The sequence below is a fragment of the Moschus berezovskii genome, chromosome 9 (genome assembly GCF_049115385.1).
Source record: "Moschus berezovskii isolate FMDL1 chromosome 9, NW_MosBer_1.0, whole genome shotgun sequence".
NCBI classification, from domain to species: domain Eukaryota; kingdom Metazoa; phylum Chordata; class Mammalia; order Artiodactyla; family Moschidae; genus Moschus; species Moschus berezovskii.
This window is the reverse complement of record NC_142468.1, coordinates 94212999-94226152: the sequence shown is the minus strand read 5'-3', so window position 1 is coordinate 94226152 and position 13154 is coordinate 94212999. Positions and strand designations below refer to the sequence as shown.

Genomic DNA, 13154 nt, shown 5'->3' with positions numbered 1-13154 from the left:
AGCTCTCCGCATCAGGTGGCCAAAGTATTGGAGTTTCAACTTCAACATCAGTCCTTCCAATGAACACCCAGGACTAATGTCCTTTAGGGTGGACTGGTTGGATCTCCTTGCAGTCCTAGGGACTCTCAAGAGTCTTCTCCAACACCACAGTTCAAAAGCATAAATTCTTCTGAATATTCAGGGTTGATTTCCTTTAGGATTGACTGATTTGATCTTGCAATCCACGGGACTCTCAAGCATCTTCTCCAGCACCATGGTTTGAAAGCATCAATTCTTTGGTGCTCGGCCTTCTTTATAGTCCAACTCTCATGTCCGTACATGACTAATGGAAAAACCACAGCTTTGGCTATATGGACCTTCATCAGCAAAGTGATGTCCCTGCTTTTTAATATGCTATCTAATTTTATCAAAACTTTTCTCCCAAGGAGCAAGCATCTTGTAATTTCATTACTGTAGTCACTGTTGCAGTGATTTCAAAGCCTAAGAAAATAAAATCTGTCACTGTTTCAATTTTTTTCTCTGCCTATTTACCATGAAGTGGTCAGACCAGATGTCATGATCTTAGTTTTTTGAATGTTGAGTTTTAAGCCAGCTTTTTCACTCTCCTCTTTCACTTTCTTCAAGAGGCTCTTTAGTTCCTCTTCGCTTTCTGCCCTTAAGGTAGTGTCATCTGCATATCTGAGGTTATTGATATTTCTCCTGGCAATCTTGATTCTAGCTTGTGCTTCATCCAGCTTGGCATTTCCCATGATGTACTGTCCATATAAGTTAAATAAGCAGGGTGACAGTATACAGCCTTGACATACTCCTTTCCCAATTTTTAGCCCGTCCATTGTTCTATGTCCAGTTCTAACTGTTTCTTCTCGACCTGCATATAGGTTTCTCAGAAGGCAGGTAAGGTGGTCTGGTATTTCCATTTCTTTAAGGTCTTTTCCTGTTTGTTGTGATCAGCATAGTCAAAGGCTTTAGTGTAGTCAATGAAGCAGATGGTTTTTTTGGAATTTCTTGCTTTTTCTATGATCCAGTTGCTAAGTCGTGTCCAACTCTGTGCGACCCCATAGGCGGCAGCCCACCACTTTGCCGTCCCCCAGTGGATGTTGGCAGTTTGCTTTCTGGTTCCTCTGTGTTTTCTAAAGCCAGCTTGTACAGCTGGAATTTCTCGGTTCACATGCTTTTGAAACCTAGCTTGAAGGATTTTGAGCATTACCTTGCTGGCATGTGAAATGAGCACAACTGTATGGTAGTTTGAGCATTCTTTGGCATTGCCTTTCTTTGGGATTGGAATGAGAAATGACCTTTTCCAGTCCTGTGTCCATTGCTGAGTTTTCCAAATTTGCTGGCACATTGAGTTCTGCACTTTAACAGCATCATCTTTTAGGACTTGAAATAGCTCAACTTAAATTCCATCACCTCCACTAGCTGAATTTACTTTTTATCATTCCCATTCTTATTTTTGTCCATGAAGAATATATAGTTTTCGTCTGAATGTTTTCACACTTTATATGTTATGTTATACTGTATGTATCATTCTAAAACTTGACTTTTTGACTTCATATTTTGTTTTTAAGATTTTTCAGTGTAGATTCTTCTTTGAGCTGTTGTATAAAATTCTTTTAACATAATTTTTCTTTTTTAGTGGGGAGTGAGGTTATTTGTCATTTTCCATTTATAGATAGTACTATTTGGGCTCCAAAATCACTGCAGATGCTGATTGCAGCCATGAAATTAAAAGACGCTTGCTCCTTGGAAGGAAAGTTATGACCAACCTTGATAGTATATTAAAAAGCAGAGACATTACTTTGCCAACCAAGGTCCGTCTAGTCAAGGCAATGGTTTTTCCCGTGGTCATGTATGGATGTGAGAGTTGGACTGTGAAGAAGGCTGATCGCCGAAGAATCGATGCTTTTGAACTGTGGTGTTGGAGAAGACTCTTGAGAGTCCCTTATACTGCAAGGAGATCCAACCAGTCCATTCTAAAGGAGATCAATCCTGGATGTTCATTGGAGGGACTGATGCTAAAGCTGAAACTCCAATACTTTGGCCACCTCATGCGACGAGTTGACTCACTGGAAAAGACTCTGATGCTGGGAAAGGTTGGGGGCGGGAGGAGAAGGGGACGACGGAGAATGAGATGGCTGGATGGCATCACCGACTCTGTGGACATGAGTTTGAGTGTACTCCGGGAGTTGGTGATGGACAGGGAGGCCTGGCGTGCTGTGATTTATGGGGTCGCGGAGAGTCGGACACGACTGAGCGACTGAACTGAACTGATGATAGGCCTTGTACGTAATCCTTGTTAACATGTGTGAGAATTATTCTAGTATATAATTTAAGGAGTAAAATCTTGGGTATGGTATATATACATATCGAGCTTTATTGGTACTGACATATTACTGTCTATAGTGATTATACCAATTTATACAAGGGTTTGGGAGTCACCTTTGCCCACGTTGTTGCCAGTTTACATTTGTTTGTTCCTTTAAAAACGTTTCTTACATCTGTTGCATAGGTCATTCGTTTTCTGATGTTCAGTTTTAATAATAATTGCTGCATGAAGAAATACTCCTCAGAATATTGCAGTGTTTTTTTTATCATATATGTTTCTTCTTAGTTTTGTCATTTTGTGTAATCTGCATTATCGATAATTTGATTCTTGAAATATTTTAAGTATATCTGAAAGTTGAGGTTTTTACATCTAAACTTTGGCTATTCATTTTGTGAAGTTAATTTGCCTCAATGTGTTTCTGTTGTTTGGAATATGAAGATTCAGCAATGGATGCTCCAAAATAAGGTTTATTTACTTTATGGTGTAATCTTATTTTAAAATGTGAATGACCTGTCATGAGTTTGCTGGTGGCAGGGTAATGACTCACTGTTGTTTTACAAGTATAAAAACATGAACTGAAGTGATACATGAGAAATTCATGATTATTTTGGCTTCTATAGAGAAAGAATAAAGGAAGCATCAACTTTACTTTAAAGTTTAACATCTTTAAGTGAAAATAAATATCTGAAACATCAATAAATATCCATTATAATGTTCCTGAATTCAAGAAGTATTGTTGGGATGTCCCTGGTGGTCCAGGGGCTAAGATTCCATGCTCCCAAAGCAGGAGACTTGGGTTTGATTCCTGGTCAGGAAGCTCAGATCCTATATGCCACAACTTAGACTTGGTGCAGCCAGATGAGTTCAGTTAATAAATAAGAATTCAGAAAAAAAAGTATTGTCATTTTTTAGTCCTTGTATTCAGGTTGTGGGATTATGACTGACTATCTTAAAATATTTTTTGTGCTATTGTATATTTTTCATACTCTGCACAATGAAACATGTTTCTCTGTTATGGTTAGAAAGAAAACTTTAAAAAGACCAAACTCTCTTATTTACCCTTTGTGTCTTTTTTGTGGTGAAGAAGAGTGAGTGGGACACTTAAATTCCACTGTGGCCAATAATTAAATTGCCCAGTGTATTGTCTTTTTGTTTTTTCTCTATTGCATATTTGCTTTTCTCATTATTTTTTTTTTCTGTTTGACATTTCAGTAAGTAATTCAACCATTGTTGTAAATCTTATATTGAATTTATAATTCTTTTCTGCTTTATAGGTTAAAGAAGAGATGCTATTCGAAGCCCTAGTTACAAGGAAGACTGTGACAGTGGGAGAAAAGCTTATTTTACCATACAAACTGGCAGAGGTATGAATAGATTTTCTTTGAAATCAGGGAACTCTAAATGCTTTTTGAAGTTTAGGTTTATATTCTTGGTCTTAATAGAATGAAAATGACAGTAGTGTTGATTGAAATATTTTCTGGGCTCTTGAAACTTGATTATGAATTTTCTATCAACTTGGAAACTTTTAAAGTTGAATGTGATTTTAAACAGTATGCTTACATTTTTCTCTAATGATCCTAATCTCATCACCATTTTTAATTTTCTTTTGATTTATAGAGGTAGGTAGCAATATTTGACACAAATGATTTTTCCTTCTTGAGCACATCATATCTTCTGGCACATCATACTCTTGGGTTACTGTTTCATTGTTGGCCAGTCCTTTGCAGTTCTTTTTGATGTTTTTTTTTTCTTCTTCCTGACTCTGTTGATAAAGTATGGGGTTCCATAGGACAGTTTTTGTCTTTCCTTCTGTATACTTTTTATCTCAATTGTCTCACTCAGTCCCATGGGTTTAAATATCATCTGTATAGTAAGGCTTCCACTAAAGTTTTATTACTACAGAAAGCCAATATTACTGTTTTACCACTCAAGTATATGAAAGTGAAGGGAAGTGAAAGTCGTTCAGTCGTGTCCGACTCTTTGTGACCCCATGGACTATGCAGTCCATGAAATTCTCTAGGCCAGAATACTGAAATGGGTAGCCTTTCCCTCCTCCAGGGGATCTTCCTTTCCCAGGGATTGAACCTAGGTTTCTCACATTGCAGGTGGATTCTTTACCAGCTGAGCCACAAAGGAAGCCCAAGTATATTGGAAGTATATAGGAGTAGGAAAATTATTGAAAGGTCTACTACTTTATGGTGAAATTTCACAAAAATGATGAGAAATCATAGTGATGATTATTATAAAGATAGGATAAAAATATGAGACTAGAAGACATGGAGGTGGAAATAGTAATTTAAGTGTAGAGAATGCTTTCTAGGCAGACATTGATCCATTTATTCCATTTTTTGGGGTCTCTCCTGATTGTACCTGTAAATCCACATTTCTTCATTATTCAGGTATCTTATGTCATATTTTATAGTTGCCAACTTTGAGAGTGCCTTTGTAGACCCTAGAAAAAGTCAAACCATTTAAGAGTTTTGCTCTTCTTTTACATAAATCAATGCTTTTACGTTTTCTTTCTCAAATTTTTTGATTATTAAATATTGTTATGTTTATTTGCATCTTTTAACTTTAAACTCAGCTTTCTGAGATTATTTTTGTTGCCCATGTTGTATTTTGGTTTATGTTTGTTTGGTCTGGAAGATCCACTGGAGTAGGAAATGGCACCCTAGTCCAGTATTCTTGCCTGGAAAAATCCATGGGCAGAGGAGCCTGTGGGCTGCATCCCTTGGGGCTGCAAAGAGTCAGTCATGACTGAGGGACTGAGCACATTTGTTTAGTGTATTTATTTATTTATTAAGTAAATATTTGAAAAAGCTTTTTGTGCCTAGAATTGTGCTAGGAATTATGGGTAAAATGAAGAGCGGTCCTTAAGGATTTTAGTATTTTATCTGAAGAGCAATGGAAAGAAGTGTTTTAAGCAAAGAAGTTGCTTAAAGTATTTTTTTTTTTTTAGGACGGTCTGACAGCAATGTGAACAATCAGTTGGAGGAGAGTGTGTTAGTTTCCTGTAGCTGTGTAACAAGCTTTAGTGACTTAATACAACACAAAGTTCTATCAGAAAGTTTCCATAGATCTGGGCCTGGGTTAGCTGGGTCCTCTGCTCATGGTTTCACCAGGCTAAAGTCAGGGTATTCTTGATGGCTGTTTTTTAATCTGAGACTCAGCATCCTCTTTCAGGTTCACAATTTGTTGGCAGGATTCACTTCCTTGTAGGACTGAGGTCCATAATTTCTTGTTTGCTGTTTCTCAGCAGCTAAAGTGTACTTGGCATTTCCTATCATGTGGTCCTGTACACAACATGGCATTTGCTTCTTCAGGTCCAGCATGAGAACCTCTGATGCATGTGCTCACTGCCTAGTAAGCCACATCTACCTGGGACAATATCTCTTGGGTTAACTAAAAATTTCAGCTGATTTGGGGCCATAATTATATATTTTAGATCCCTTCACCTTTGTCATATAACATAAGATAGTTACAGGAGTGAAATCCATCATCTTTACAGTCCTGCTCTCACTAATTGGGAGGGGATTTAGAGAGGGAGGGGATTTAGAGAGCGTGTTTACCCAGTGATGGCAGTCTTGGGAACCATCTTAGGATTCTAACACAGAGGGCGAGAGTGAATGTGCGAAGATGAGTTTGGAGGCTGTAGTAGTTACTACTGCTGAAGAGAAAGATGCTTGCTGCTGTGTCTAGAAGGGTGACATTCTGATAGGTAGAAATGGGTCTATTTAAAAAGAAAAAAAGGTAGAAGATTAAGTCAACAAGATTTGGCAATGAGTTCTTAGTGGGAAGCAGGGAGGAAGAAGGAGACGTCAGGCATGAATCCTGATTTTGTGGTACATACAACTATAAGAATATTGGTAATATTCAGTGAGACAGGAAACACTAAACAAGATCTTGTTTGAGTGGGAAAATAGTATTTGAGCTTATTGAGGTCAAGCTTTGACAAGATAGCATTTCACAGAAAAGAGACTAAAAGTGTAATATTGGGATTTATGGTGCAAATAGGCATATTCATGTATTTGAATTTTCTCTGAATCTTTTAATTTGATATGAAGGGTTGTCCTTTAATGAAAAAATTCAGCTCATTTATATTGATTATGGCAACTAGCATGTTTTCTTATTCTGTGTTTTAAAATATTTTGCTTTTGCTGAATTTAATCAGATTTTCTTAATCCCATATTCCCTACCACCACCCCTCAGAAGCATAGAATGATTGTTCTCTCTGTATATTCTGCTATTGAATAGAATTTTAGGTCCACATTATTTTTTCTCTCAGAACTTCTAAACATTTCCCAATTATTTTCAAGTTTTAATTGTTGGATAGAGAATTTGATTCCTGTTTTCTCTTTTTCTATGTAGGTAATAGTAATTAGTTTGTTTTCTAGCAACTTGAAGCTTTTTTTTCACTTAAATTCAGAAATTCATGCGTCATTTATATGTAGTCAGTTGTCTCCATTTTACAGTTGTAAGAAAAGATTGTAGCCTAAGTTTCAGCAAGCTGACAAATCTCAAATTGTTAGAATAAGTAAGAAACTGAAATTGGAATATAGTCTAGCTCTTAATTGATGCTCTGTACCTACTCTAATATGTAAACTTCAAAATAAGTCCTTAAATAATAAATACTTAACTAATGAGGATTTGTTTTTATAAATGATAGTATTCAATTGTCTAAGACATGTGCTTCCCCAACCCTCTTTTTAGGTTGTAGTGCCTTCTAAATGTTGAATTTTCTTTACGTAATATTCTTCATTTTTTAGATCAGTTTCAGGTTTTCACAAAAACTGAGTATATATACAGAGTTTCCATAAACTGGGGAAAGCTTGAGGTGGGGGAAAAAAATAAATCACAATAACTCCATAATGAAAGAATTGTTAAGTGTTTGGGGAGGAAGACATTCTAGATGTTACTGTGGATGACAGGCTGAAGACAACTAGGAATGTAATTGTGGTGGTATTATTATTGTTTCAAGTGTCTGACTAGGATTCCACAGATAACTGATGCTGTTTGCTTACAGGTTTATTCCTATGCCTGGAAGATTCTTCCTTACTTTAGCTGGCAAAGTTCATTTGTTAATAAACTTCCTATTCTACCTTCTTTACTAGATGAAATACATACCCCAATTTTTAATAAAACTATTTTGAATTGAGTGACCTACATTTTGCTTTTTTAATCTTTCATGGCAGTTTTAGCCTGTATTTCCTGAGTTGGATTAATGAGTATATATAGAAAACTTCAATTATAAATTATTTATACTGAGATAAACATTAATTTCTATTTCAAGATAATCTTTTTTTTTCCAGATTATTGCCAATTTCACTTGGGTTCCTAACTTTTTTTTTTCCCCTAGGCTGTGACAGTGAGGAACTCTATGGCTAAGTCTTTATATAGTGCCCTGTTTGACTGGATCGTTTTTCGGATTAATCACGCACTTATGAATAGTAAAGATTTGGAGCAAAATACCAAGGTAGAAATATGTTGAACTCTAATATATTTTTCCTGAAAACCTGTTTTAATAAAATGGTTAATACATGACATTTAAAAACACAGAATTATATGTAGCAATAAGTATCACCTTATAGTATTTCCTGCTATTTCTCTCCTTCCTACTGTTTCTATGACCCTATTCAGGGAAACCGTTCTTTCTGTGTGTCAGAGCTTTTACCCTATGTCCTTACATTCCTGTAGATGTACCTGTACAGAGTTGCCTTTAAATGTAAAAATAGGATCATGCTACCTGCATTGTTTCTAATTTGTATTTTTTTTAACCTAACTATGTCGATATATATCTGGACCTCGTTATTTTTAATATTGTAATATTATATAATATGCATATGTAGCATAAATTCCCCCATTCAAATACATTTTTTATTGTTATAAATGATTATGTAACAGATATTCTTTGTGCACATTTCTCTAGGATAAAATCCTCAAATTGTTGGACTTAAGGATACATTTATATTTAAAAAGTTTGGTTGCTACTACTAAGTGGCTTTTCAAAAATGACTACACCTCATTAGTGATGAATGAAAGTGCCTGTTTCCCTGTAACTTTACTTAGTTGAATATTATCGGTATTTTCATCTTGCTAATCTGATAAGGGGGACTATTTTATTACGAATTGTTTCAGTGTTAGATGAAAGTCGAGTATATTCTCATGTTTTCTCTATTTTATTTCTTTTCTTTATTATTTCCTTATGTATTTTTATCTTATTTGTCATTTTATTACAAGTCATTTTGGATATTGCAGAGAAAGTTTCTGATATATAGTGCAAATATTTTCTCTTAACTTTTAAGATTTGTTCGTATTATGTTTTTAAGCCTATATATTTTAAAGTTTTGTCCCCAGTTAAATCTGCCATTATTTTACTTTATTGCCCTAGGTTTTATTTGTTTATTTTTCTTATATAGGAAGGGCTCGTCTAGGCCAAGTTTATAAAATATGAATGTTTATTCTCATACTTTTAGAATTTAATTTTTTATGTTCATGTTTGTGTTCACAATTATGTTTATGCTTATTCCCCAGTTGGAATTTATTTTTTAACATGGTAGATTTTAGATATTTACCTTTAATCTTTCCAAATCCGTTTTTATTTCCCAACAACTTTTATGAAATAGTCTACCTTTTCAGACCAGATAGCAATATCATCTTTATTACTTAATCCTACCATCTTAAATATATTAATACAATTGCTCTTATATGACCATGTCATGCCTTAAGTCCACTAGTAGGAAATTGATTTTAATTTTAATCTAATTTACCAAATTGATTTCTTTTTGAAGATCATTATGTTCCCTGCTTTTTGTAAGGGCTTAGAATTAGTCAGCAGAAGTAATCAAACAAAATACTCTTAATGGAGACTTTTAAAAGTCTCTTGCGATTTATCACTTATTACATCAGTTTGCCCAGTATCTCTTAGCACCAGTGGAGAAAAATTGTTTCATTTAATCACAACTGTCATACAACTCTATTTTAAGCATGAGGTGGGTGTGGGAAGAAGAATGGTTTGCGATGTTAGAACTGAATATTCATCATCCTTAGCAAGAAGTTAGAAGATTGTTTCTGGAAGTGAAATATCAAGAAATAGAAGAATAAACACTTTTTACTGTATTATACTATTCAGTACCAAGCAACTAAAAAGATTTGAGTGTATTTGACTTTAGGGAGCAGAAATTGAGGATAGTGAAGTGGTTTGCTGTAATCTTTTTAGAACTGTTTAATTTCATAAATCTTTTTTTTTTTTAAGTTAATGTCATAAATCTTGTGTGACTTCTTTTGATAAAACTTTTTAATGTTTGAACTTCAAGAAACCACATATTCTGATACACCGTTTCATTTCTAGCCTGTGTAAGAAATAAGCTTGTTAGTTTATCTTAAAGCAGAATTTTATTGGGATAGAGAAGTCAAACTAGGAAAATTAGCATGATCCTTCGGCAGGACCAGGCATACCCAGGATTAACCTAGCTTTACTTTACTAACCTTCTGACTTGCCAATAGCCTTTTTTTTTTCCCTTCCCTTGTCTCTGGGGATTTAGAGATTTGTGTTATTGAGGTAACAAGTCTTTAACTCTGCTTTGTACATTTCTGTGACGTAATCAATGAATTACATGTGTTAAAAACTTTGGAGGTATTTTTATAATTAAGATAAAAAGAAAATGATGATGATAAAGAGAACTAAAATGCTTTTTATTTGTAGTATATTTTGGTTGACCACCGGGTCCCTTCAAGTTTTCCTCTACTGCTATTGAAGAACTTTGAGCATTTTGTTACTTATATTGTGAATATTGTTCATGAAATAAATTTAAGCATAATTTCTTTCTTGTTTTTCATAGACTTTGTCCATTGGTGTTCTTGACATTTTTGGGTTTGAAGATTATGAAAATAACAGCTTTGAACAGTTCTGTATTAATTTTGCTAATGAACGTTTACAACACTACTTTAATCAGCATATCTTTAAATTGGAGCAAGTGAGTACCTGAATGGGCTTCCCAGGTGGCTTGGTGGTAAAGAATCCACCTGCCAATGCAGGAGATGCAGGAGACGTGGGTTCAATACCTGGGTTGGGAAGATCCCCTGGAGGGGGAAATGGCAACCCACTCTAGTATTCCTGCCTTGAAAATCCCAAGGACAGAGGAGCCTGGTGGATTACAGTCCATGGGTTCAAAAAGAGTCGGACACAGCTGAGCGACTGAGCACACACACACGTGTGAGGATGTGAATGTGTGTTCACTTGCCCCTTTCCCACTCCCTGAACCCCCACCTGCACCTTCATATACACCACATAAATTTTTTGAGTCATAGTCATGATAAGTATTTTAAGTGTTGATTTCAGTAAAGATATTATTGTCTTCATATTAGTGTAAGCAAATGACAGATGAGAGCATCATTTTTTGGGCTTTATCGCACAGGGTTTTCTATTTTAATTAAAAGGCCTCAAGTAGAATCAGTAATATGTGCTTATTTGTTGGAACCTTTGAATGAAAAGATCTATGAATTTGTTTTGATTTTTGTTGATGTTTTTGATTTTTAATTGCTTTTGGGGCCTTGGTCACAGTGGGTCATATTTAGTATGCTTATTTGATTCCTTTGATCTCTTAGTTCAAGGATGAGATAGAGGAGCTTATTAATAGAATCTTAAATCAGCTTAGAATGTGAATACAAAGAAATAGGACAGTATCAGTTCAGTTCAGTTCAGTCGCTTAGTCGTGTCCGACTCTTTGCGACCCCATGAACCACAGCACGCCAGGCCTCCCTGTCCATCACCAACTCCTGGAGTTCACTCAAACTCATGTCCATCGAGTCGGTGATGCCATCCAGGCATCTCATTCTCTGTCGTCCCCTTCTCCTCTTACCCCCAATCCCTCCTAGCATCAGACTCTTTTCCAGTGAGTCAATTCGTCGCATGAGGTGGCCAAAGGACAGTAGAAAGAGACCAAATTGAGTAACTACATATTTTTATGAGATGGTCAAATTTACATGAGAATTCTTAGGGTAACTGCAGGGTAGAAAGAAATGTGGGTTCTTTTTCTAAGCCAGATTTGAATTCAGTAACAAGTTGAGTTTATAGCCCAGGCGTTAAGTTTGTGTATGAAGACATAAATAGAAGCTGGGTTCACATTCAACTGAAAGGAAATAATGAAGAAAAGAAATGAACAGAAAATCACAATAGTTTCCTGTCATTGGGGCTTGCTCTGTCTTGCCTTTAAGCACAACTGTTTAAGCACTGCTGTTAAAAGATAGTATAATTTTTTATAATATCATCTAACATGTACTGTTTACCATTAAGTAATAGAAATAAAAATATACCAAAGATGCTTTGGGAGGAAACATTTTGAGAATTTTAATTACTGAAGTTCACTTCTAAATCTTGCCCAAAATTAATACATTTGCACTTAAGATTGGAGAGATAGGTAATAATTGCCATATAGGATGATAAGTACTAAAATCAAATATAAGGTAAAGCAGTGGTGGAAAGGATGAAATTTATTAGAATTTGTTGAAAGTCTGCAGAGATTTCCTAGGAATAGAGTGATTCTGGAATAGAGTTTTGAATAGAAAGTTGAGCTCACCAGACTGTAAATGGGGAAAAGATATTTTAAACAAAGATAACAATATCTTTAAAACTGTGAGGCATAAAATTGCACAGCACTTTTGATGAACTGGAAATGATTCAGTGTAGCAAAAACACAGGATATAAGGATGAGGGCAGGAAAGGAGATAAGTTTGATGAGAGTCTCGATCAGATAGTCATTCAGAGAAGATTAAAATTTTTCTGTTAGAGAATGGGGAGCTATTTGAAGTATGCTTAGCAAACATTTGAATTGGAACTGTGGAAGTTTTATTGAAGAGAGTCAATTATATTTCAGGCACTGTTAGACACTGGTGATAAACAGTTTGGAGTTGAGGAATCTTATTGTCGAGTTCATAATCTAGTGAGTTGTTCTTTTGTCTGTCCCTCTTCTGGGGATGTCAGACTAGGAAATTTTGACCAAACTTGCCTTGCAGAACAAAAAATAAAACAACTGAACAAAACAGAATTGAAAGCATTGGAGTACCTTCAAATAAATGAAATTTTACAGGGCTCAGATATGCAAGCATGAAATCTAGGGAGATGAGCTCAGCATTCAGGGGATGCTTTGTTGCTAGAGACATTTCTCTTCTGGTAGAAAGCTTCCAAGAAGGATTTTCTCCAGATTAAAGAACAAAAGAGGAGCTCCTTGGCAACTCCCGGAGGCTTGAAGACCTCAAAGAGTTATATCTTATAGTTAAGGTAAAGCAGAAATAGGGCTTTTCCAGTGGCTCAGTCAGTAAAGAATCCGCCTGCCATACAGGAGACTGCCTGTAATGCAGGAAACCCAGGCTCAATCCCTGGGTCAGAAGATCCCCTAGAGAAGGAAATGGCAGCCCACTCCAGTATTCTTGCCTGGGAAATCCCATGGACAGAGGAGCCTGTTAGGCTACAGTCTGTGGGGTCATAGGAGTCAGACATAACTCAGCAACTAAGCCAACCATCAAAGCAGAAATAGAGCAGGCAGGCATCATAGGGGTCAAAGCTCAGTTTAAAATAGTTTCAGTTCCTGATTGGGTTAAAACAGTGTAGAATTTCCAGTGTTCTTAGCCACGTGCTAAGAACAAATTCAGTCTCTGGTGGAGAAAGAGATCATTTCATTACTAAAGTTATCTCTGCACTTTTTCATGTGCAAGCATTCAGGTTTTTAACTGAGGTGTTTGTTTAAGACTTACAAGGAAGGAAACCAACATGAGAAGAAACCAAGAGAAGTGAGACAGTAGACTGCCATAGGGGATTCAGATAATGATCTTA

The 13154-nt window shown here is 35.8% G+C and overlaps 1 protein-coding gene across 8 annotated transcripts in view; it reads left to right on the top strand.

Moving 5' to 3' along the window:
* MYO9A (myosin IXA) overlaps positions 1-13154 on the top strand; it is a 244476-nt gene that overhangs the window by 87418 nt on the left and 143904 nt on the right. For all 8 annotated transcript variants that reach the window (XM_088839960.1, XM_088839959.1, XM_088839961.1 and 5 more), the window contains 3 exons: positions 3601-3690; positions 7683-7799; positions 10165-10299. In XM_088839960.1, coding sequence (XP_088696086.1) covers positions 3601-3690; positions 7683-7799; positions 10165-10299 — 342 coding nt within the window. The remainder of the gene's footprint in view (positions 1-3600; positions 3691-7682; positions 7800-10164; positions 10300-13154) is intronic.